At 38.7% G+C, this 25,471-nt stretch overlaps 1 protein-coding gene across 1 annotated transcript in view; it reads left to right on the top strand.

Annotated features, from left to right (window-relative positions):
* The window catches only part of TRIM35 (tripartite motif containing 35), a 43,830-nt gene that overhangs the window by 10,168 nt on the left and 8,191 nt on the right, over positions 1–25,471 (top strand). Inside the window, exons 2-5 of the mRNA XM_074209982.1 lie at positions 4,729–4,824; positions 11,497–11,727; positions 16,336–16,358; positions 19,134–19,252. Of these exons, the coding sequence (XP_074066083.1) occupies positions 4,729–4,824; positions 11,497–11,727; positions 16,336–16,358; positions 19,134–19,252 (469 nt within the window). The remainder of the gene's footprint in view (positions 1–4,728; positions 4,825–11,496; positions 11,728–16,335; positions 16,359–19,133; positions 19,253–25,471) is intronic.

Raw genomic sequence — 25,471 nt, 5'->3', positions numbered from 1 at the left:
AGTCTTGGTCTCCCCTACTAGCCAGGATTACAATAGTGTGCTGACAAACCAGCCTCTCATGTGATTGTTAAAAGACGTGCATATAATATTATGTAGAATCCAGAGCAGCTCTGAGAATTGAAAAACCACAGAAATTGGAAATGACCTCCAAAATCTATCAGAAGTCAGACTTTTTTATCTGGCCAATTTCTTAAGGTGTATCATATTATACTACCAAATTTAATACCATGTATGTACCATACAAATTTGGAATGAGAAATTGAAAGGGTGAAGGAAGGTTGAGAGCAATTTAATTAGCTAATGAAACCTGGATAGCCCAATTTTCATTAAATACTAGAACATCTAAAATGGAATCCCCAGCTTTCTAGTTTAAAAATAGTGGTTTTTTTGTTTTTACATCACCTATATTTCCTATTGCATCCCTCTCCATTCCCTTTCCAAAAACCATCCCATATGATGAAAATGTTTGAAAGAGGAAGAAATTGAAAAAGATAAACAAGATTTTCTTTCTTGTTCCTTATTTTTCATCATTTCATCATTTCCTTTTTCACCCCTGCCTCACATGAAAAGTTGCCATTTTCCAGCTTAAATCAAAGTCTTCATTTATAAGTATTCCTATTCCATTGTGATATCTCCAGCAAAATGTCTCTGTAATCTCCACTCTCATTCTCACTCATTCCCAGTCTACTGAGTGTTTATCTACTAGCTGCAAACATATTCATATCTTCGTCATCCTCAAAATAACAATAAAAACCAAACCAAAACATAACTTGAACAATCCAGCCTTCCATATTATTACCCTATATCTTTCCCCATATTTGTGACAAAACTTTGAAAAGATTATCTACAATAAGTGTCTCCAATTTCTTCTCACTATCTTCTCAATTCCTTATAATCTAGACTCTTACCTCCTCATTCAACCAAAACTGTTCTCTCCAAAGTTACTAATAATTTCTTAATTGACAAATCTAATGGCCTTTTCTTAATTCTCATCCTTTTTACCTTTGTAATCTTTGAGATTATTGTTCACCCTCTTTTCAATGATAGTCCCTTCTCTCTGAGTTTTTATGAAATTTGTCTCTCCTAGTTCTTCTACCTATTTTGCTGCTCTTTCCGTCTCCTTTCTTGGATTTTCATCCAGGTTATACCTGTGAACAGAAGGAGTGCATCAAAACTCTGTCCTGAGTTCTTTTTTTTTCCTTTATACTATTTCACTTAGTGTTCTTATTAGCTCTCATGTTTTCATTTATCAGCTCTATTGAAGTGATTCTCCAATCCATATGTCCAGCCCCTAACTTCGCTATTGATTTCCAGTCTCACATCTCCATCTGCTATTAGACATCTTGAATATTCTCCACATCCAAATGTCTCCAGGAATTATCCTTGACAGAAGCTATTATTCTTATTATTATTGTCTTATGTAGCATGTACAACAAATATTTTGATGGATCAAATCCAACATTTCCAAAACTGAAATCATAATCTTTTCCCCCAAACCCTTCCCCTTTCTAACTTCCTTGTCATGGTTGAGAGTAGTACCATCATTCTAGTCACCCAAACTTAAAACTGATGTGTCATCTCAATACATCACTGTCTCTTACACCCCAATCTCATTCCCAAATACTGTTGCTTCTACCTTTATAACATCTCCCAAATAAGTTCCATTCTGTCCTCTGACATGGGATAGACCTTCATCACCTAATGCCTAGATAATTATGACAGCTTTCTACTTGGTCTTCTTTCCTCAAGTATTTCCCCATTTTAGTCTTCTACTCAGCTGCCAAAGTAATCTTCCAAAGCACAGATCTGACCATATCACCCCACCCTACCTCTATGTGGTGGTTCCCTATTCCCTCCTTAAAAGATCAAATTCAATATCCTCCATTTAACTGTTAAAGCTCTCTATAACCCAGTCTTTTCCTATGTTTTCAGACTTCATTCAGCTTCCTCACTTCTCCATATCTCCTTGCTGTTCCCAGAACAAGCATTCCATTTCCAGACTTTGAATACTTTCACTGGTTTCCCTTCTCTACTCCATTTTTTCCTCCTAGTTTCCCTGGCTTCCTACATGCTTCACTTAAAAATCTCACATTCCGCAAGGAAACTTTCAGTACAACTTAATCTTATTGCCTTAAGTCTGAGACTAGCCCAAATTTATTTTCTAAATCATGTATCTTATTTGTACAGAGTTGTTTGACATTAATTGCATGTCAACAGCTAGCTGTTGAAATAACCATCTCTCTGAAAAATATGCTTATGACATACTTTTAATTTGAGTGATATTTTTAACATTTTCTCATCACTTTCTTTAGACTAGCCTAGACAGTTAATAATATATCAAGCCCTGATTTGAAGCATTTGGTGATTTCTGAGGTCTAATTGCTCACATTGAAAATTTTAACATTTGGCTCAGTTCAAATTGGTTCTATCATACCCTGGTGGTCTCCCTTCCTATATTATGAACTTCTTGAGAGAAAGGACTTTTTTGGACTTTTTTTGAATCCCCAGCTCCCATCACTGTGACTGGCTCATAGTTATAGTTGACTGGCTGACATATAAAAAAAAAAATCTGACCTTATATGCAGTATTCCAAATTGATCATCCCCTTACTTCTTCAAAGGTGAGGTGAGGAATGTTTCTTCTTATATCTCTTCTTGTTTGTTTGGGGTTTTTTTTAGTTTTTTAGTTTTTTTTAGTTTTTTGCAAGGCAGATGGGGTTAAGTGGCTTGCCCAAGGCCACACAGCTAGGTAATTATTAAATGTCTGAGGTTGGATTTGAACTCAGGTACTCCTGACTCCAGGGCTGGTGCTTTATCCACTGTGTCACCTAGCTGCCCCCTATCTCTTCTTTAGAACTACCAACTTTCTAATTAGTTATGAGATAAATGAAGCTTTCATCCTGCTTTCAAAAACTCTTACAGCAAATGGCATAAATATAAGTGTAATCCATCTCTCAATGAAACATTTATCTTACTGTGTGCTACTACACACAGCACACAGGAATCATCCTTGAAAGAAGCTCTTATTATTGTCTTAAATAGCATGTACAACAAATCTGTTTGATGGATCAAATAGCTTGATGGAAGCTATTATTGTATTTAAGAAGCATAAGCAGATAAAACAAGTAGTTTTCCTTTAAAATTACACAGTATAGTGTATCCCCTTCCCTACCTACCACATGGAGCAATAGACTTGATCATATGCTATTGCTCAAAACAGGATAACAATTTTCTTGGCTTCTTATGGGATTGGAGATCTAGAGATATATAGATCATCTTATCCAACTCTCCCATGTTACAGAGAAGGGAAGTTAAGTGATTTGCTCAAGGCCACAAAGATAGTAAGAGTTATTGTATTAGTTGTATAAGTTGAATCTATGACACAATAGAACTTCGAATGAGGACTCAAAAGACTTTGGTTCTAGGTCTAGCTCTGTCATTATCTAGTTGTGTGAAGCCTTGGACAAGTCACCTGCCCTTTTAAGGCTTCACTTTCCTCATCAGTAAAATTAAGGTGTTGAGCTAGATGATTTCTGAGACATTTCAGTTCTCAAAATCTATAATTCAAAAACTTTTGAATGATTTTCTTGGGATAGATGTTAATATGTGGCAATGTAGTATGGGAATGGAATGGGAGAAGGGAACAAGCATTTAAGTGCCTACTATATGCCAGACATTGATCCTCATAATCACCCTATGAGGCAGGTACTATTACTATCCCCATTTTACAGTTGAGGAAATTGAAGCAGAAAGGTAAAGTGACTTTCTCAGAGTCAATAGTAGAAAGATTAGGGGCAACCAAGTGATACAGAGGATAGAGAGCATCAGCCCTGAGTCAGAAGGACCTGAGTTCAAATCCAGACTCAGGTGCTTAATAATGACCCAGCTGTGTGACCTTGGGCAAGTCACTTAACCTCCTTGCCTTGCAAAAACAAACAATGAAAGAAAGATTACTGGTCTTGAATTCAAAAGATATGAATTCTCACCTTGGTCCAGGCCCCCAACCATTTCCTCCAGCTTCATTATGTTATTGTCCCTCCCCCTATGAAGAATATATATTACTCTGCCATCAGATCAAACTGGTCTTTTCTTTATTCTTTGAACACATGACATTCCATTTCCATTTCTCTGTATTTTTGTACTGGCTGTACCCCTGCCTGGAATATACTTCCTCCTCACCTCTGCCTCCTATAATCTCTCTTTGCCTCTTTTTTGCCTCTCTACCACTACTTTCTATGTGAAGTCCTTCCTGATCTCCCCTTTTATGTTTGTATATATTGGAATTTGTATATATTTATATATTGATCTTGAATTTATTGGGTGTTATTTTTATATTTGTTCTGTGTTATATATATATTCCTTCCCCTCCCCCCTCCAGTAGAACCCTTGAAAGAAAGGATGGATTTCTTCTTTGTATTTGTATTCCTAGCTCCCCTTGGCACATAGTAGATACTTCTTAAATACTTATTGATTGACTAACATTTACCATCCATGTTAGGCAATATTTCTTTAGGCAATTCACTCAAATCTGTTCCTCAGTTTCCACCTTGGAATTCTTGTGAGTAAATTTTAAAGTGTTAGTAATTACTGTTTGTTCATCACAAAGAATTATAGAAATGTATAAACGTAGCAAAGCTAACATCCTTAACTGTCAAGAGAATCCAGGAGAATAAAAGTTTAGCAAAAGTAAACATACCTCACTCATGACCTCCTTTTCCTTCTCATTCAGGCAAAGTGCAAGAATATGGAGCACTGTCTTCGAGAGAAGGCCAAAGCTTTCCGAGCCATGCATCGTTCTTATGAGACCATTGTCAAGCATAATCAGGTGAGTGTCCCACTGGGGAAGCTGTACAATTCAGAGTTTCCTCTTAGGACAGAAAGTAAAAGGGAAAATAGGATAGTAGACAGAGGAGGTAGGTAGGCACTGAACATGGATTCTGGCTAACATAGTAACGTGAAAAAGAGGACCACATCTTTGCTTTGTCCTAATATAGTGTGGCTTTTTCTACAGGGATCTTAAATCTTCTCCCTCTGCATCCTTCTATTTTAAGAACCCTAAGGCTTATCCTCTAGTCTCTGCTAGAGCTAAAGGTCCAGAATGAGAGGAAGGAAGAGTAGTCAACACATTATAGATATGTGTTGAATGAAATAAATGAATGAATGAAAGATGGAGCTTGACAGATTAGGACTATACCTTTGGACTATTCCCTTTTCTTAACTATTCTTTTAGCTATCCTTGTTCAAGTCCTCATTTCTTTTCTCCTAGTTTATTAGTAGTCTCTTAATTGGTCTTCCTGCCTCTCATCTATCACAATTCTCCTTCAACTCTACTACTCAAGAAATCTTCCTAATACATTGTATATTCTGGTTCTTCTCAATTCACTTTGCATCAGTTTATATAAGTCTTTCCAGGTTTTTTCTGAAATCTGCCTACTCAAATAACTTTTTCTTAAGGCTTTGTATAACCAAACACCCTAGTCTGGTGTCTTGCTGTTAATAATCATTAGATTATCTTGAATTGTTCTCTGGAAGCTTTCCTTGGTCAAGGTCAAAAATAAATATGAGTTTACCCAGTATTTCCTGACTTCTTATCTTGAATTCTACTTTGTGGAATAGCAACAGCTCAGCAGGGACTAGATGGAAGCTTAGTTGCTATAGAAATGTTTTAGTAGGTGTGGGATGTGTAATTCGCCAGGTCACTACCAGCTTGCATTGAATTTCATTTGGCTGCTGACTTTTCCCCTAGCTACCTGCTTGACTTCCTATCATTTTCTCTTCATTAACCCAGGTAAAATACTTCCGGGCAGACCCCTTTTGATATTTGGTTACCTAATTTATAGCTAGACCTTTTTGTGCAACTGGCTGGGAATACTAATTTATGACTAATGCAGAAACCAGTTTGAATTTCTTTTCAAACTCTTTGTTTAAATTTTGTTCAAAATATTCTGTCTTAAGGTGAAGGTTATAGGCTCTTTAAGAACAGTTTATTGGATTTGATTTTTTCCCAGTTACATGTAAATCAATTTTTGATATTTTTTTAAAATTTTGAGTTCCAAATTCTTTTCTTCTTTCCCCTTACCTTTCCTTAAGAAGATAATCAATTTGCTATAGATTATATGTGTATAATTATGCAAAACATATTTCCCATATTAACTATGTTGCAAAAGAAGACAGACAAAGAAAGAAAGTGAAAAATAGCATGCTTCAACCTGCATTCAGACTCTACCAATTCTTTGTCTGGCAATGGACAACATTTTTATCATTAAGTCCTTTGGAATTGTAAGAACTATTTCTAATAAACATTTTTTCTGGCTATTTTGGATCAGAATCTCAAATTCTTATGAGTACCAACAGGATGTGGTAGTTGTTGCTATATGGGGCAGCTAGGTGACACTAGCCTCATCTGTAAAATGGGAATAATAATAATAATAATAATAGAACCTATGTCTCAGGTTTGTTGTGAAGATCAAATGAAATAATATTTCTAAAATGCTTAGCACAATGATTTAACACAAAATAAACACAAATACTTTTATCCCTCCATTTTAGCCACCATAGGAACTTCTTTGATTCCTTATCTACCTACTTTTGCCCTATAGCAAGACAGTTGTGAGGAGGGGGTGGAGTTTCAATGTTACTGAACCTGCCTTTCTCCAGAAATTCCTTGTTAGTGAACTTATCAGTTCATTCAGTGGTAAATATAGCTTATGAGTGATGTTAATAAAACTGCCAAAGATCTTGGGAGGGATGTCCCAAGTTAGGTATAACTATTGCTTTAGTGAGGAGTACTCCAATCCATGTGGATCACTTCTTACAGGACAAGCTTAACTGGCCTCCATGTTAAGAACATCAAACTGAATTCACTAGGAGGTTTATATTTCATAGAATTCATGAAGCTGATTGTGTGTATATGTCCTAAATACAATACTTCACAGCTGTTATCTTCAGGCTTAGAGTAGACGGTACAAGCCCAGGCTATAATTGAGAATACAGATAACTAATAGCGGTGATCAGGGAAGTATAGAATGGTGATTGGAGGGATCCTCCAGATTTCTGGTTTCAACATGGTGGAAAATCCCTAATGTAGAAATTCCCTCTCCCTATAGAAACAGGCAACTCATTTCTGTCTGATTCTTAAAGCAGCCCTTTTCATCTATTTTATGAACCCCCACCTTTACCCTGGCAGTGTAGTGAAGCCAATGGTCCCCTTCTCAGAAAGTTAATTTAAAATAAATAAGATAAAACACATAGTTTGGCAAGGGAAAATAAAAGTGAAAATTAAATTGTAATTTTTTTATCCTGTCCAAGTTCGTGGTTCAGGCTCCCTGAAATCCATGGATCCCAGGTTAATCTTGAAGAGCTTCCTGAAGCTGTGAGAGGTTAAATACTTTTGTCCATGGTCACACAAATAGAATGTATCGAGACTTGAATCTAGATCTTCTGACTTCAAGACAGGCCTTCTGTCAACTGTGCAACATTGTCTTTCAGTTAATGATACTAGGTAGCCAATATAGAATGCTAATGGTATTTTTCAGAATTACTTTGTATTTATTTGGCATATAGTTTTATTTTGTTGATATTTAGTAGCAACTTTCTAGGGGCAGCTAGGTAGTTTAGTATATATTGAGAACTGGACTTGGAATCAGGAATGTTCATTCTCATGAATTCAAATCAGGCTTCAGACACTCAACTGTGTGACTGTGGGAAAGTCCCTTAATCCTGTTTGCCTTAGTTTCTCTATATGTAAAGATGAACTAGAGAAGGAAATGGAAAATATACATTGTATTCACTTAAATGTGTATGTGTTATTACATTCAATAGGATATAAGGTTCTGGAGGGCAGGGATTTTAGCTTTTGTCTTCAAAACCTCCACACCTACCTGGCACATGTAGGCATTGTCTCATTTCATCTTCAATATCTCCATTTAGCATTTGAGTAAACTGAGACTCAGCAGCCCTAGTTGCTATGCCTAGAGTCACCTAGCTAGTAAGCCTCTGTGGTAGGGTTTAAACCCAGGTCATTTTGTCTTGAAGTCCAGTGTGCTCTCTATTCTACTATGCTGCTTACCATTGAACATGTTGGACAGTCACTCTGAAAAGGCACAGCCACAGCTCAAAAGTGAGGAGCAGTGAAGTGTCTTAACAACCGAAGCTGATGAGGTCAGGGGCAACGGGAGACATTTGGCGCTTCAACAGCTGTCAGAACCATACCCCCACTTCCTTCCTGAAAAGATCAGTCCCAGTGAGTACAGAGGCTTGACTGTAATGCTGCCTGTCAACAGTGGTGCCTCCCTGAAAGGCTGAGACAAAGGCTAGGTTCCCCCAACCTGGTTTCCCTTGTCAGGCCTCTTCCTCAAGGGTGACAGCACTGCTGAGAAATGCTGGGAGTCAATAGTGTCTCCCTGATTTCCCTTTCTCCGTGATGAGGGCAGGTCTTGTCACAGCCTAGTCATAGCACCTTAGAGTTTTCACAGTTGAGTAGCAACTAGGCAGTATGTACTGCCTGATGTTTCTTTAGAAATCCCCTCTCCATTCTCGCCCCCCCCCACTACCCCCAAATGAGTGGGAAAGCAAGACTAATAATACCTTGCATCTAGCTATCACACAGGGCCTGATATACAGCAGAGATATATGTACTATATATTCTAAGCAGAGATAATAAATGCTTGAAGCACTTGACATACCAATCTCATTCGAGTCTCAAGACAGAAGGAAGTACAGGAAAAGAGGGCTGAATTTGGGACCCAGATTCAAATCTCAATTTGGCTACTTATTACCTGTATGAACTTGTACAGCTCAGTGGTACCAGACTCATCTTCCTGAATTTAAATCTGGCCTCAGGCATTTACTAACTCTGTGACCCTGGGCAAGTCACTTAACCTTATCTGTCAAATGAGTTGGAGAAGAAAATGGCAAATCATTCCAGGCTCTCTGCCAAGAAAATCTCAGTTAGGGTCACAAAGAATCAGGCAAGACTGAAAATAACTTAGTAACAATCTTGGACAAGCCATTGGATCTCTAGGGGGACCTCAGTTTCTTCATCTATGAAATAAAGGGGTTGAACTAAGTCATTTGTAAGGTCCCTACCAAGCTTTTTAATTAGGATCCTGTTAGCCCTGGAAGAAGGTACCTGAGGTAAAATTATCCATTTTGTAGAGAAGAAAACTGAGGTTCTGAGAAGGTACTTGCCCAGCACCATTTTGGGGGCTAGCCAGCAGGAAGCCTTTCTGAAAGGGATTCCCTGCAAGCTATTAATTATAACATTGCTCCCAGTATTTGGTCAACTGTCTGGTACATAGTAGGTATATAATAAATGTTTATTGATTGGTTGATTGCAAGTCTCTACAAGGTTGCTAAGGGTCACAGAGAGCAAGGACCAGGGTCCAATTTTAAACCCAGATGTTTCTGACTCCAACTCCCACAATCTCTTATTCTGTTCTCCCTTCCTGGTGCTCTTTAAGCAGAGACTGGGTGATCACTTGTCAAGGATGCTGTAGAGTAGGGCCTCATGTGGGTTAGTTAGCCTAGTGGATCTCAGAGGTCTGTCCTTCATTTCCAAGCTTCAGTTTCTATGTACTTAACTAATCTATCTCTCTAGCTCTCAATCTCTATGTCTATCCATCTTTCTTCCTCTGACTCTGACTCTCTGTCTGTCTCTGTTTCTATTTCTTTCTTTCTGTCTGTCTCTCTCTCTCTCTCTCTCTCTCTCTCTCTCTCTCTCTCTCTCTCTCTGTCCCTATCAAGAGGGTGGAGGAAGTCCTAACAAGCTTTAAGTGCTGGAAGACTAGGCAAAAGTCTTACCTCAAAACTCTAAAATTCTGACATGATCCAACTTGACAGGCTAATTGTATTTGCTTTTTCACTCATTCTACATGTCAGTGAGTAGACAAGAGCCTCCTTTACGTGGATCAGGAGCTACTGCAAAACAAATTTTTCATGACCCCTACTCTAGATGACATTTGTTAACAGGGCTAGGTAGCCAGTATCTTGGGGAGTTACCCATATTACCTCTTACCCTATGAAAATACATATTACAGTTCATATTACCTCCTACCCTATGAAAATACAAAGCATTAATTTCAGCAGAGTTGCTCAAGGACCCCTTTGATTTTAGAACTTTTGAACTCAATGTACACATTGATGTAAGATTGTAAATGGAGAGATGAAAGAGACCTCATCAATTATCCAGCATTCTCAGTGTTTTTTGTTCTTGAAATCCTAATCAATAACAAGTGAACCTAAAAACTGTTCATAATTTCTTTGAAATTATTTGTTATTTAGGGTATCATCAATGAATTTTTAGTGTGAACTCCCTGGATCATTGTCACAAGACCCTTAGGGGTTCAAGAGCCACTAGTTGGGAACCACAGGCCCTTGATTTGGAGATAATGAAATTGAGTCTGAGAAAAAATGTGGAACTACTCCAAGGTCACACAGCTAGAAATTGGGATAGCTGGGATTTGAACTCAGATCCAGTGAAACCAAGTTCAGCAAATATTCAGTCTATTTCTTGTTTCATTGAACTCTTAGAATTGTCCTTTCTTTAAAGGTTTTTGCAAGGCAATGGGGTTAAGTGGCTTGCAGAAGGCCACATAGCTAGGTAATTATTAAGTTGTCTGAGACCAAAATTAAACTCAGTTCCTCCTGACTCCAGGGCTGGTGCTCTATCCACTGTGCCACCCAGCCACCCTAACTTGTTCTTTTCTGTCTTAGTTCCCTTTTGAGCTTTGTTGCCTCTTTGTAATGTATTTATCACAGCAAGACAGCTAGGTGTTATAATGCTTAGAACAATAGTTAGAATAATTGGAGAGAACAAGTCAGAAAGACTTTAAAATTCCACCTGACCACTTAGTAGCCATGTGAAAGTATCCTCGCTCAGCCTCCATTTCCTCATCTGTGAAATGGGGAGAATAATGCCTAACTCATAAGGTTGTGAGGATAATATATCTAATAAGATAATAATATATCTAATAAGATAATATATCTAGAACTTTGAAAACTGTAGAGTGCCATATAAATGTTAGCTATTGTTCTTATCACTTATTGTAGTTTGAAAAATTAACCCATTTATTTTCCAAATTTTTCTTCTCAAACCCTAAACATAGAGCTTTACCCAATGATTCGTGGTCAACATTCTTCAGTATTGACATGCACCCTCTCTGTTTCCACTCCTTTTCTGTCTCCAGCCTAAATTAGAATACTTTCTCCATATCTCCTAATTCCTAAATCTGTACCTTCTTCTAGACACTTCTAACTTCTCCCAGCTTGGGGCAGCTAGGTGGCACAGTGGGGGGGGGGGCAACTAGATGGCACAGTGAATAGAGTACCAGCTCTGGAGTCAGGAGGACCTGAGTTCAAATCTGATCTCAGACACATAATGATTACCTAGCTGTGTGACCTTGGGTAAGTCACTTAACCCCATTACCCTGCCCCCATCAAAAAAGAACTAAAAAACTTATAACTTCTCCCAGCTCACATTCTCCCCAATCTGCTTTAGGTGGAAGCTTCCTGGCTGCAGGGGAGGATTCGGCAGGAGTTTGAGAAACTACGAGAATTCTTGAGAGTAGAAGAACGGGCAGCCCTGGATGCTGTGACAGAGGAGGCTGGGCAGAAGCTGAGGCAGGTAGAAGAAAAAATGAAACAGCTGGCAGAAGAGACGGAGGCCTTGGCTCATGAGATTGGGAGACTACAGATGGAGATGAAGGAAGATGATATTTCCTTTCTCATGGTAAGAGGTTCAGCCCAGAAGTCTGGGAAATGGAAAGAATTCTATGGAGTTGGTTGGAATACAAAGAAGTCATTTTTATGAAGAGATTAGCATTGGCTGATTCCAATCCCTCCTGCCCCAATTTTAGTGCTGACCATTATATATTCTTGCTGAAAAGGATTCCTTCCTCCAGAATTTTAGGATTGTTATAAGCTATTAATGACAAAAGTGCTCCCTATGAGTGTCTACATTTTCCAAGAGCTTTGCAATAATCTCAGCATCCCTATAGCAACCTGCTTCTTTCCTATCCTTCTCTCTTCTCCCCTCCTCTCATAGAAAAACTGGAGGCTGCTCTGGGTGATGCTGATGCCAGGGATTGGAGAGAATTAATTAGAAGCATAAAAGGTTCTGTGAGATTAGGTACCTTCCATACTCTATTCATAGCTAGGTTTTATAGTCTAACCACAGATTTGGCTCACCTGGATGTAGTCCATAAAAAAACAGCAGAAATTAGTAGAAATTATATTTTTTAAAGGCTATGGGAATTGAGTTTATTTGGCAAAAAAGAATAGAGTGTGACAGATTGAATAGAAACCTGGCTTTGGAGTCAGGGATACTTGGTTTTAAGGTTTTCCTATGACACATACTAGCTTTGTGAACCTGGGCAACTTATTTAAACCCTCAGTTAATTTTCATGGGAAAAGGAAGTTTCCCCACTAAACATTCCCTATCATGTTGATATCATAGGTCCAGATCTCAAAAATTAAAATGACAGACCATCTGTCTGAGTTAGTAACCTATACAAAAAAAAAAAGGTGGTGGGGGAATTTAAATTGAAGCCAAAAACATTTATTTATAGAAGATATAATAACTCACTAAATGTGAGGCAAAACCAGGTTGCTCAGAAGGTTGGATTTAGAGCAGAGGTGTTAAGTAAATGAACATTATTGGGAATTTTTATTCACAAAAATTTTATTTCCAGTAATTGTGAAATATTTATCAAAATAAGTAAAAATACAGTGCAACACAGATAAAGTTAAATTGTGGTTTTCTAAGTTATATGCAACTGTTTTGGGTCTGCTTCTGACACTGTAAAAACTGGAAGAAATACTAATCTGCCTGGGATATTTAAGTGTAGACTAGAGCAGAAGCAGAGATGAAGTGGATAATAATTACAACTTAAATTTCTACAAGTGCTTTCAGATTTATAACATACTTTCTTGTATAATAAAGCTGTAAAGGTATAAATATTATTACCTGAACTCTTTAGGTAGGGAAACATAGATCACAGAAAAGTCAAGTGCCTCACTAAATAGATGGGTATTTCTTTGAGACTATGTGAACTGAAAATTAAGAGAGTACTGGTGACTTCTACATGACTTCCATAACCTTTTGTTCAACTAAATCACAGGCTGCTCAGTAAATCAATAAGTCCTGGCTGACTCTTGACCTAAAACTCCCATCTTCTTTTTCCTTAACTTGATCTCCTTTTCCTTGACCCTTCTTTCATCCTTTCCTTTTCCTTCTATCTTCCCCTCTCTTCTACCTTATCTAATCTTCCTACCCTGCATTGGAGTTCCAAAGGGTTTGATTTAGGAAAATAGGCATACCAGAAGATGAAAAGGACTGAGGAAGAAGTCTGTTCCAGGGAGGGAAGTGGGGACTCTAATACTTTCTGCTAATGTTTGTAAGTTCTTCAAATTTTTTTATATTTTTATGGCTTATATGTAGATGCTTAAAAATTGCTTTTAAGTTCATGTCTATTTGTGTCAAACATTTCATATGCCATAATAAATGCAAGAGTTTGCTGATTTAGGTTTGAGTTTTCACTGATTAGGTTGTTCTATGTATGTCTTAATTTTTAGACAAATAATTTCATTTCTAACCGTTTAATAAGGACTTGTGAGAAAAAGTTGAAATAGTTACCTAAAATAACTTAAAATGTTAGTAATCAACACTTTAAATGAATTTGAATATGGAATAGAATTAGAATACAGAAGCCACAGGCATGGAATTTTATTAGCTGAGTATGTCAACTGGAGGTAGAGAACCTCTAACCTGTGAGGCAGGTATCAAAAGGAGATGCTTTCATTTTGGCCCATAGTGCAAAAAAGGCAACATTGCTTTGAAAGTCTGGAGCAACAGAATAAGAAAAGGCTATAAGGTGTGGAGATGCTACTCTACAAAAGCACTTTCCCTTATATCTTTAATGTATATATTTTTCTCTTTTTGTTTTATGTTTTCTCTCTTAATTTCTTCCTACTTTTCTCTTACCTATTATGTCCTAGAATGGAGATGTTTGTCATATTTGCTGAATGGTATTCTCTACTCTTCACTTTAAAAACTGATGAATGGGGGCAGCTAGGTGACACAGTGAATAGAGGCACCAGTTCTGGAATCAGGAGGACCTGGGTTCAAATGTGTCCTCAGCTACTTTAAAAAAATTTCCTGGCTGTGTGACCTTGGACAAATCACTTAACCCCATTGCCTTAAATAAAGATTTTTAAAAAAACCCAAAACCTGATGAATGGAACAATTTGTCATTCAGATAAAATAGTCTGTTTGCTGTGACCTGTTTGCTATTCCTTATTCCATCTCCCCCAGTTTCAGTAATTTTATCCAGCTTTTCCCTCAGGCCTGGAATTCACTCCCTTCTCACTCCAGCCTCTTAGAATTCCTGGCTTCCTTCAGGGAAAGAAGGAAGAAAATGCTAAGTACCTATTAAGTATCAGATACTGTGCTAAAAGTTCTCCAAATATTATTTCATTTTATCCTCATACAAACCCTAGGAGGAAGTACTATTATTAGCCCCCCCCCCATTTAATAGTTGGGGAAACTGAGACAGACCAAGATTAAATGACTTAAAATGTTAGTCACACAGTTACTATGTGTCTGAGGCTGAATTTGAGCTTAAGATCTTCCCGACTCCAGGCCCAACATTCTAACCACTGTACCATCAAGCTGCTTCAAAGTCCAGCTCAAATGCCACTTCCTGGATGAGGCCTTTCTAGATCCCCTTAATTACTAGTTTCTATTCTAACACCTTCTTCAAATTACTTTGTATCCTTTTTTTTAGGTTTTTGCAAGGCAATGGGGTTTGCCCAAGGCCACACAGCTAGGTAATTATAAAGTGTCTGAGGTTGGCTTTGAACTTAGGTACTCCTGACTCCAGGGCCATCTCTATCCACTGTGCCACCTAGCTGCCCCTTTGTATTTTGTTTTATTGTATTGTTCAATCTGTATTGTATTATATTGTTCAGTCTGACTCTTTGTGACCATTTGGGGTTTTTCTTGGCAAAGATACTAGACTGATTTGCCATTCCCTTCTCCAGTTCATTTTACAGATGAGGAAACAGGATTAACTGATTGACCCAGGGTCACACAACTAGTAAGTGTCCGAGGATAACTTTGAACTCAGGAAGATTGACTTTGTGTATATTTTGTATTCATTAATCTGTATTCTGTTTTCTTCCAATATAATTAAAAACTCTTTTAGGGCAAGGATGATTTTATTTTTCCCTTGATAGCCACAATGCCTAGTAGTTGTTTAATAAATACTGTATTTCCCCATGTATAAGACACACTTCAATTTGAAATTTGAAAAAATATGTCAAGTTTTATTCATCATGAAATTCAAGGTCCTTCTGCTCATAGCTTTCAGGCATCTTTTGAGCAAGTCTGGTGCATGTACGCATGCTTAGTCCATTCTATTTCATGAACCTAAAGCACCATTTGTGTCTTCCTTTGAAATCAGTCATTTCTTTTTCATTAGCAGTTCTTCTGACCTCATGCTAAACCATCTTTGTGGACACAGGAATTCCAATTATCCTTTGCTCTTCAATCCATATCTTCAGTTCTCTCTCTAAATCAGGCCATTTGGCTAACTTCCCTCTCATGGCCTTCTTCTGCCATGGCATTTTCAGTAGGGTTTCTTCTCCCCATAGCCAGTCTTGGTTTATTTTTCTCATTTGGAGGAGGACCAAACTTATGTTCAGCATCATGACTTCCATTCACTTTTGCAAACTGGATCATTTTGAACTTAAATTCAACACTGTACGAAAAATCTTTTTAGAGCCATTTCTGGGCAGAATGTGGCAAAATGTAACCTAATATACTAGTAACAAATGTGAAGCAATGAATGCAAAGACAACAAGCATGATAAAGTGGGAAATACAAGTAAAAAAAATCTGCAACTACTGTATAAGATGCTCCCAGTTTTTAGACTCCAAATTGTTCCAAAAAGGGCACATCTTATACATGGGGAAAAATAGTAGTTGTTGAATTTTATATTTTTCCCTTTAAAAATAAATTAATTTTGGACTTTTTAATTAGGTTCCTTCTAAAGATTATTTCTAGACTTCTGAGCTAAAATATGGTCCTGTGAATTTAGTCTGTATCTATGATCTTTAAAATGTCTCTGTACTTATGAATGGACAGGTTAGTTTAGGCTAAAAGTCAAAAAGTTCATAACAAATAGTAGAACAGTGGTACTCTCACTTTCCCAGGCTTGGAAACTGAGTGAACTGTTTTCTGGGGTCCCCATCAGTTCCATACCATGAATTAGATAAATGTTGGCTTTTATTGAGTCTACATGTTTATCTCTTTACCGTATGTTCTTTTTTCTTTCAGAAACACAAGAGTCGTAAACGCAGGTAAGTTCAGACAAATAATTGGGGAACAAATGAATCATAAAACTTCCTCTCTTGCTTCCTTTCTTCCTTCCTTCCTTGCCCTGTTATTCTGAGAATGATCCTTTCCCATTGGCTCATGAGATTTTCAGAGTCCACTTAATTTCCAGAATATTCAGCAGTTCTGAAGAGCTCAGTTCTGTTAGGAAGGGGATTTTTTTTAATCTAGTACCCAACTAGAGCAGTTGGCCCAAGAATTTTGGAGATCATGAGCTTCTGAAGCTCCTGGACTCAACCATCTGGGGGATGTGGTTAGAACCACAAGGACTGGGCCCTAAATAAAAAACCCATGAGTATAGCCATCTACAGGGAGTAAATGCTGCCTAGTTATATCATTATTACCATGGATACCCATAGGGTACCTGAGCATTAGGGAAACTGGGAAGGAGGTGCAATGATTACTTCTGAGGACTCCCATGACACTAGGGAATGAAACCCAATGGACATTACTCCTGCAAAATTTCTTCCAATGAAGAGACTTAGGACTGACCTGAGTGTTCTTACCCATCTATGGCTTAGCAGCAGAGCATATTACTCTGGCACTTTTGAAATCCCTGTTTGTAATAAGAGGATATGCAGTAGAGCTTTGGGGATAGATCATATCACCTAATTCACAATTCCCACAGAGTAAGCCATCCCAGTGGAGCATGAGATAAAGAACTGAGATTACCACAGATTTGCCCATAAGGAAGGGTGAGAGATAACATCATGCACTACATAGAGTGCTGGACTTGGAGTCAGAAGAACTGGGTTTGAATCCTGTCCGAGGTACTTGCCAGCTATGTGACTATAGGCAGTTATTTAACCTCTGTGGGAGGAAGGAAGGAAGGAAGGAAGGAAGGAAGGAAGGAAGGAAGGAAGGAAGGGAGGGAGGGAGGAAGGAAAGGAGGAAAAAATAAATAAGGGAGGGAGAAAGGAAGGAAAGAAAAGAGGGGAAAAAAGAAGGAAGAATTTACTTTCCAAGCATATATTATGTGCCAGACATATTTAACACTTACAATCATTATATCATTTTTAATCCTTACAACAACCCTGGGATGTAGATGCTATTATGATCCCCATTTTATTGTTGAGGAAACTGAGGTGGACAGAGGTTATATGTCTTGACCAAGGTGTTATAGCTAGTAAATATCTGAAGTTAGATTTGAACTCTGGTCTTCTAGATTCCAGATCCAGCACTCTATCCACGGTGCTACCTAGAAGTCTTTCAGTTTCTTGACCTATAAAATGGTAGGCTTGGATGTGATGACCTCTAAATCTCTGTTGCTTTGATCTCTGATCATATAAAGTTCCTTGTGACAGAGCCTGAGGGAACATGATACAGGATTAAATGGTATTGAGTTTAAATGTAGTGAGTTTCAATTTGGTAGCAGTAGATTTATTCTATCGACTTCTAGGGACTCCAGAGGACAGAACTAGGACCACTGGATAAAAGCTATAGGAAGATATAAATTTTAGTTCATTATAAGAAAGAGCTTTTTGATAATTTTATCCATTCAGCTGATTAGTCTGGCTTTCAACATGTTCTGTGCTGACTGGCCTCAAATTGGACTAGTCCCTTAAATTTGACATGGTAACTAAATGAGACAATTATGGCTCATTCAAAATTTAACGAAAGGAGATTTATTTAATCAATAGTAGGAGAAAGGTGTTCAAATAGGATGTGGCCTCTCAGATCACATCTGCTGAAAGAAGCTTTCTTGTCTGAGCTGCCCATTGTGAGCTTCCAGAAAAGCCTTTGAGAGAAGGCCTAGAGCTTCTTGTGATTATTTTGGGAATTTGGGTGAAGTAAATTCAATATGAGTTAGTACTATGGAAGCCAAAAACACTTCCTAAAGATAGGTATGATATATGATTATACTCTGCCCTAGTCAGATTATATGTGGAGTATAAGATTCCATTCTATTTTAGACAAAAAACTGACAAGTCTAACTAGCTGCCAATAGAGGAAGGCACTTTCTCCCAGTCCATGCCCTATGAAAAATGGTTGAAGGAACTGGGAATCTCTACTCTGAAAAACAGAAAGACCTATGGAGATGTGATCATTGTCCTTAGACATTTGAAGGGCTGTTGCACCAAAGAGGGAATAGAGGTATTCTCTCCCTAGGAGCCAAGCAGAGATTGAAACAAGGGCAGAAGTGGTCAAGAGCCAAAAGAGACATTTGATAAGCAAAATGTAAGGAAGACCTTCCAAAAAAATTGAACTTATCTAATTCACAATAGATACAGTCTGCCTCTTGATTGAATGGGTTTCCTCTCATCATTGTGATTGCTGAGTTGTCAGTCAGGCTGATTCTTTGTGACCCCATTTGGGGTTTTCTTGGCAAAACTTTTCCTTTTCCTTCTCCAGCTCATTTTACAGATGAAGAAAATGGGGGCAAATAAGGTTAAGTGACTTGCCCAGGGTCATATAGCTAGTAAGTATCTGAGGACAGATTTGAACTCAGGGAGATGAGTCTTCCTGATTCCAGGTCTGGCCATCTATCCCCTGTACCACCCCCTTCTCCTCACTAGTGGTCTTTAAAAAAATCTGAATTCAGGTACACTATATGGAGGATTTTTGTTTAGGCCCAGGGTGGACTAGATGGCCACTGAAGCCCCTTCCAGTTCTCTGATTCTGTGGCTCTGAAAGTGTCAGAGAAGCTCAAGTAGCAAGAGAGAGATAGCAGGAATCCTTTCATTTCCTTTCACTCCACTGGTGCCCTTGTGGCCCTTTCTGCCCTTTATTTCCTTGACTAGGCTTTCCTGCACAACTGAACCAGAGCCCATCCAACCAGGCATGCTCATCGATGTCAGCAAGTACCTAGATTCCCTACAGTATCGTGTCTGGAAGAAGATGCTGAGCAGTATTGAAGCTGGTGAGTGGAAGGGGTCTTTGGGCTCTCAGGGATGGAGGGAAGGGGTGGGGGAGATGGTTCATAGTAAAGAGAATATTAAAATAGAAGTCCAGCCTGAGATCTGCTTCTGCTCCTAACTAGTAGCATTACATTGGGCAGGCTACTTCCTTAACTTTTGTTTTGCCATGACTAGAGCTCTTTAGTTCTGAGGCTTATGTTTGGATTTCCTAGAGAGAAAGAAATGAAGAATTTGAACAGCTTCCAGAACAGGCTATTATAAAATTCCAAAAAAAAAAAACCAGGACCTGTGAAGGCAAATTAAATGGGTACTATGCAGCAGACAGTCAAGATGATTCTTGATCATTGCCTACTAAATGTTGTTGGCACGAGCTGAATGTTGTTGGTTCAAACCTAACTGATGATTTTGTGCTGTTAGTTTGTGGAAGCCACAGCTTTCATCAGGGCTCCCACCTGAGATGAGCAGAAAGTTCCCCTGTCCACTCCAAGCTCTAATCCTGTTCCTTCCTTCAGCCACTTCTGCATTGGCTCAATTTCATTACATAGCTGCTAGTAGGCCCTGGCTTTTGAAAGGTCTCCCCTTATCCAAAGTATTGGGGCAGCTCCTGTGTGATGAACAACTAAAAGGTGATAAAGGGAAAAAGTGGGGTGAGAAGTAGAGGATAGTAGAGGTTTCTGCAATGAAGAAGGTGTAAGGGAAGAGGAAAGCAGTTCTCCTTAATTTCCCTTCCCTTATGCCAGTTCCTAAACCAGGCAGATAGCATCAATTTTTTCCTCATAAAATTTAGATGCCTTACATTACATATTGTTAGGTTCATTTTAGTGGATCTGACCTAACATTTTGGTCTGTTGAGATTTTCTTGGTTACTGATTCTACCATTCAGCCAGTTGGCAGTATCTATCGGTTTCTTCTTTGTATCTCAAGCTTCTAGTACAATACTTTGCATATATTTAGTGCTTTTTGGATTAAATTAATAATACTTATATTATTGATATCAATAGGCACTTTTTATTAAAAGTTAAAGGTGGCTAGCAAGCTGCCTTTGGAAGCAGGAAGGAGATGCCTCCATTTTGTCTAGCTTCCAATTTGCCATCCAGATGACCCCTATTTTTAAACCAACCTGTACCTCTTCCTGTACCTTATTTTTCCAGTTGACGCCATTCTGACAAAGACCTCAGCCAAATACTGAACAGCAGTGGACACTACCCTTTAAATCAAAACAAACCCCCTTTCTTATTCTTTTTCCTTCTATTGAGCTAATCTCCTTAAGTTCTAATAGACAGTTTCCAATGTATTCCTGCTTTCTCTTATCTTCTGACTGCTTCCCTAATACATATAAATATACCTTATGCCCTCCTCAAAAGACCTTCATTTGGTTTGTCCATCCCTGCTAGCTATCATGCTATATCTTTCCCTGCTTTCATGGCTGAATTGCATGAGTAGGCTGTCAAGCTAAGGGCCACTATTTCTTGTCCCTTCACACTCTTCTTAACACTACAGTTTGGCTATATTCAATTGAAATTGTCCTTTTTCATTTACCCAGAAATCTCTTAATCACCAAATCTAATGGCTTTTTCTCCATCCTCATCCTTCTTGATCTCTCTGCAGCCTTTGATATTGTCGATCACTTTCTTCTCCTTAATACTCTCTTCTCTGGAGGTTTTTGGACTCTGCTCTCTCCTGGTTCTCCTCCTACCTGTCTAACCACTACTCTTTAGTCTCTTTTGCTGGATCTTCATCCAGATCATAAACCCTAACTGTGAGTGTTTCCTAAGGCTCTGGCCTGGACCTGAGCTCTGTCCATTTCTTTTTTTCTCTATATATTATTTAATTTGATGATTTCATCAGTTCCTGTGGATTCAATTGTCTCTCTACAGATTACTCTCAAATTTATTTATCCAGCCCTAACCACTGTGCTGACCTCCAGTTTCATATATCATCTATCTATTGAACATCTTGAAGAGAATGCTCCTTGGACTCAACATGTCCAAAACTAAGTTCATTAACTTCCTCTATCCCCCAAGTCTTCCCCACCCCTGCCTTGACTCTCCTTGTTCCAAACTTCCCTATTACTCTCAAGGGTTCTATCATCTTCCAAGCCACCCAAGCACATGATTTAGGTATCATCCTTGAATCTTCACCCTCTCTCATCACCCCATTATCCAGGCTATTGTTTGTTGTTCAGTTGTTTTTAGTCATGCCCAACTCTTTGTGATCCCATCTGGAGTTTTCTTGGTAGAGATCCTAGAGTGGTTTGTTATTTTCTTCTCCAGCTTGACAGATGACAAGACTCAAGCAACTAAGGTTAAATGACTTGCCCAGAGTCAAATAGTGTCTGAGTGAGTGTCTGAGGCTGGATTTAAACTCAGGAAGATGAGACTTTCCAATTTCAGGCTCAGCATTCTCTTCACAGTATCATATAGTTGCCTCCAATCTGTTGCTAAGCCCTATAAATTCAACCTTTGCAACTTTTCTTGTATAGGACTCCTTCTCTGCTCTAACACTCTCACCACCCTGGCATAGACTTCTCATCACCTCACACCTGGACTATTGTAGTAAACTGCTGTTTTTGCTGCTCCATTTCTCCTCACTCCAGTCCATTCTCCATACAGCTGCCAAGGAGATTTCCCTAAAGCATAGCTTCTGTCATGTCCTTTCTATCCTCAATAAACTCCATTGGCTCCTTATTGCTTCCAGGATGGAAGATAAAATCTTTTTTTTTTTTACTTTTACTGACCCCTTCTTACCTTTCCAGTCTTCTGGCCCTTTATTTCTCTCCATCTTTTCTGTGGTGGGTACACTAGCCTCCTTGCCATTCCTCTCACAAGAAATTCAGTCTCCCAATTGAATGTATTTTCAGATATTATTTTTATTTTATTTTTCCAATTACATGCAAAGATAGTTTTCAACATTCATCTTTTTGTAAGCTTTTGAGTTCCACATTTTTCTACTTCTCTCTCTTCCCTCTCCTCTCCCCTTGACAGTGAGCAATCTGATAAATATGCAATATGATAAATGCACAATCATGTTTAACATATTTCCATTTTAATCATGAATGCATTTTCACTGACTTTTCCCTATGGTGGCAATGCTCTCCTGCCTCACCTTCACCATCTGGCTCCCCTGATTTCTCCCAAGTCCCAACAATAATCCCAACTTTTGTAAGAGGTCTTTTCCAGTTCTCTTGAACACTAGCTTTGCTCTTTCTCTTTGAAATCACCTCCAGTTTATGCATACATATTTTACATGGATATAGTTGTTTGCATGTTGTCTCCTCCATTAGGCTGAGCTTCTTGAGGGCAGGGATTTTTAAAGTTTTGTATCCCTAGAGATGAGCATAGTGACTGTCACATAATGAGGCCTTAATAAATGCTTGTTGTTGGATTACTAGGTACTGGGTATACAAAGATGCAGAATGAAACAATCCCTACTCTACAGGAGTTTAGTTTTAATGAGGGAAATAACAAGAACACATCCATCCTCCCCCCATTCCTGAGAGAGTTGGCCACTCACCTCCCAAACAATTCACTCTCTCTAACATTCATCTACATTCAACTCACCTGTCCTAGAACATTGCTCCCTACAGTAACCTGCCAGCATCATCTTCCCTCCCCCCTACTTTTTCCTTCCCCCCATCATTCAACCTGTCATCTGTAGAATTTCTAATCTCTTTTCCTTGGCCTTGAACCCACTCTGCTTCTCCCTCATACCAAAACTCGTATTATTCCTGATAGGAGGTTTAACAAGGTAGTACAACTGGAAGATATAGTAGCTAAGACTTAACTTAAAACCTATTCTAACCTGGCAACTGTTGTGAATGAGCAAGGATACCCCCCCCATGCAGATATAAAAGCATCCACCAGATGGCAGCAGCAGCACCTTTCACAGGGGTTCAGATCCCAATAATGCAGGGGTTCTCCACCATTTTGAGATAATGAATCCTTTAGACAATCTAGTAAAGCTATGACCTCTTTTTAGAATCATTATGGATAATGGACAAAATAAATTTATGGATCCATAAATGGATAAATGAATAAAAAATTCACAGGATTACAAAGGAAATCAATTATGTTGAAATTCAGTCATCAAAACATTTTTAAACATAGAAGCTTACAGAATCTAGGTTAAGAAACTCTGCTGCAGTGCATTAATCTGAGTGATCAAGGTTTTAGGGATCTTTGTATAATCAAAGAATGTTAGATCTTTTCTAGAGTTCATCTCATTCAATAGCTGAAGTGCTGGGTGGGCCATCTATCTTTTTTATCTGTTTATATAATCTTTTCCTCCCAGCTATGCTTCTTACTCTCTGAACTTCAATCCTACACATACACACACATATCACTCTACACACACTCACAATTCATATATATAGATATATCACTCTGAAGGCCAATCTGTGTGTTTGTGTGGTGTGTGGGTGTGTCTGTGTATGTGTATGTGTAATCTTGATGAATAGGAGAAAATCTGATCCGTAATAAAGGATGATTTCCATCTTTTGCTGTGGTCTTAAGCAATCCCTAGGACCAGGTTAGAATTACCTACCAGAACCAGCTTCTCCTGATAGCCAGGGAAAAAGCACCTTTGGGATGGCTAGTTCTGCCAGACAGAGGCCATTGTCACTGCTAACCCTTAGCCCTTGCCATGCTTGTCTCATCCTTTCTATTTGACACCTCTCAGGGGTTCCCTGCAATTCAATTGAATCCAGCCAATATTTTTTACACATGTACCATATGGAAAGGACTTTGCAAGGGGCTTGGAATAGAGAGACACGAAATCCTCCCTATCCATAAGGCCCCTACATTTTCTTTGGGGAGGAGGGGAGAGAAGGAATTTAGCTGGAGAACTCTATAGCCCAAAAGTAAATATCAAATACATGCAAAGTAAATACAAAGAAAGTCATGGGGAGAATACCTAAAGGACTTGAAAGGCCTTAAAGCCAAGTCTTAGAAGGATCTGAAGGTGAAGAGAAAGAACATTGTAAGCCTGTGTAAATGCATTGAGGGTAGAATGGAATATGAAGAGGAACAGCACACAAACTAGTTTGGCTGGAACTTGAGAGTGTGAGAAGTGATGGCTAGCATGATGCCATAGAGTCAGGTTGTCAGGGCTTCAGTTCTATCATAATCAGAGCCCTTCCTCAAGTAAAGACATCTTCTGAAGGAAGGGAGAAATAAGTAAGCAACTTAAGAAAGCTTGTGGTTGTTGTTTAGTCATTTCTAGCTATTGATGAGCCCGGGGGCCTCTAATCGTGGGGTTTTCTTTTTAGGTTTTTTTTTTTTGCAAGGCAAAGGGGGTTAAGTGGCTTGCCCAAGGCCACACAGCTAGGTAATTATTAAGTGTCTGAGACTGGATTTGAACCCTGGTACTCCTGACTCCAGGCTGGTGCTTTATCCACTGCACCACCTAGCTGCCCCTTGTGGGGTTTTCTTGACAAAGATACTGAAATGATTTGCCATTTCCTTCTCCAGCTCATTTTACAGATAAGGAAACTGAAGCAGTATGATTGAATGATTTGCTCAGTATCACATGGCTAGTAATCATGTGAGGATAGATTTGAAATCAGGTCTTCTTGACTCCAGGCCCAACACACTATCCTGTGAACCACCTAGCTGCCTTCTAAGAAAGCATTATGTATTAGAATATTATCCCAGTCAAAAAGCAAACTTCATAAGTCCAAGCTTTCTTGTATCATTCGTGTTACTTATACCTGATCTTAAGCTTCCTGTAAACTTTACCTGCCCAAGTGCTCCCTTTGGTCTCAATGCAGGGGGCACTGAATACCCTCCCCCCCAAATATGACCTGGTTACTTTCTACCCTACCCACCTATTAACCACATTGTGTACACCATTGTGCCATTGCTATGGGATGCCTTTAGGTGACAGCCTTGGACCTATTTTCAGACCTTTGAGTTTGTCTTGGTAAGGTAAATTTGAGGTGGAGTCATGGATTTAGTCATGGAAGGTACATCCTGATTCTTGGCCATCTAGTCCAACATCATTTTACAACAAAGGAAACTGAAGCCTGGAGAAGTAAAATGGCTTTCTTCAGATGATACAAGTACTAGCAGATGTTAGCAAAGCCAGGATTTAAACCCAGAGGCTTTGAACCTTGATCCAGGGTTCTTTCATTGTGCCATGTTGCTTCAGCATCCTAAAGTCATTTCTGGGAAGTTCTGACAAGCTTAGGCCACATTAGAGTTCCAAAAGATCAATGTCTCTTG

This window comes from Macrotis lagotis, chromosome 1, assembly GCF_037893015.1.
Source record: "Macrotis lagotis isolate mMagLag1 chromosome 1, bilby.v1.9.chrom.fasta, whole genome shotgun sequence".
Classification (NCBI taxonomy): domain Eukaryota; kingdom Metazoa; phylum Chordata; class Mammalia; order Peramelemorphia; family Peramelidae; genus Macrotis; species Macrotis lagotis.
Note: the sequence above shows the minus strand (reverse complement) of the source record. Positions and strands in the feature narration are given on the sequence as shown.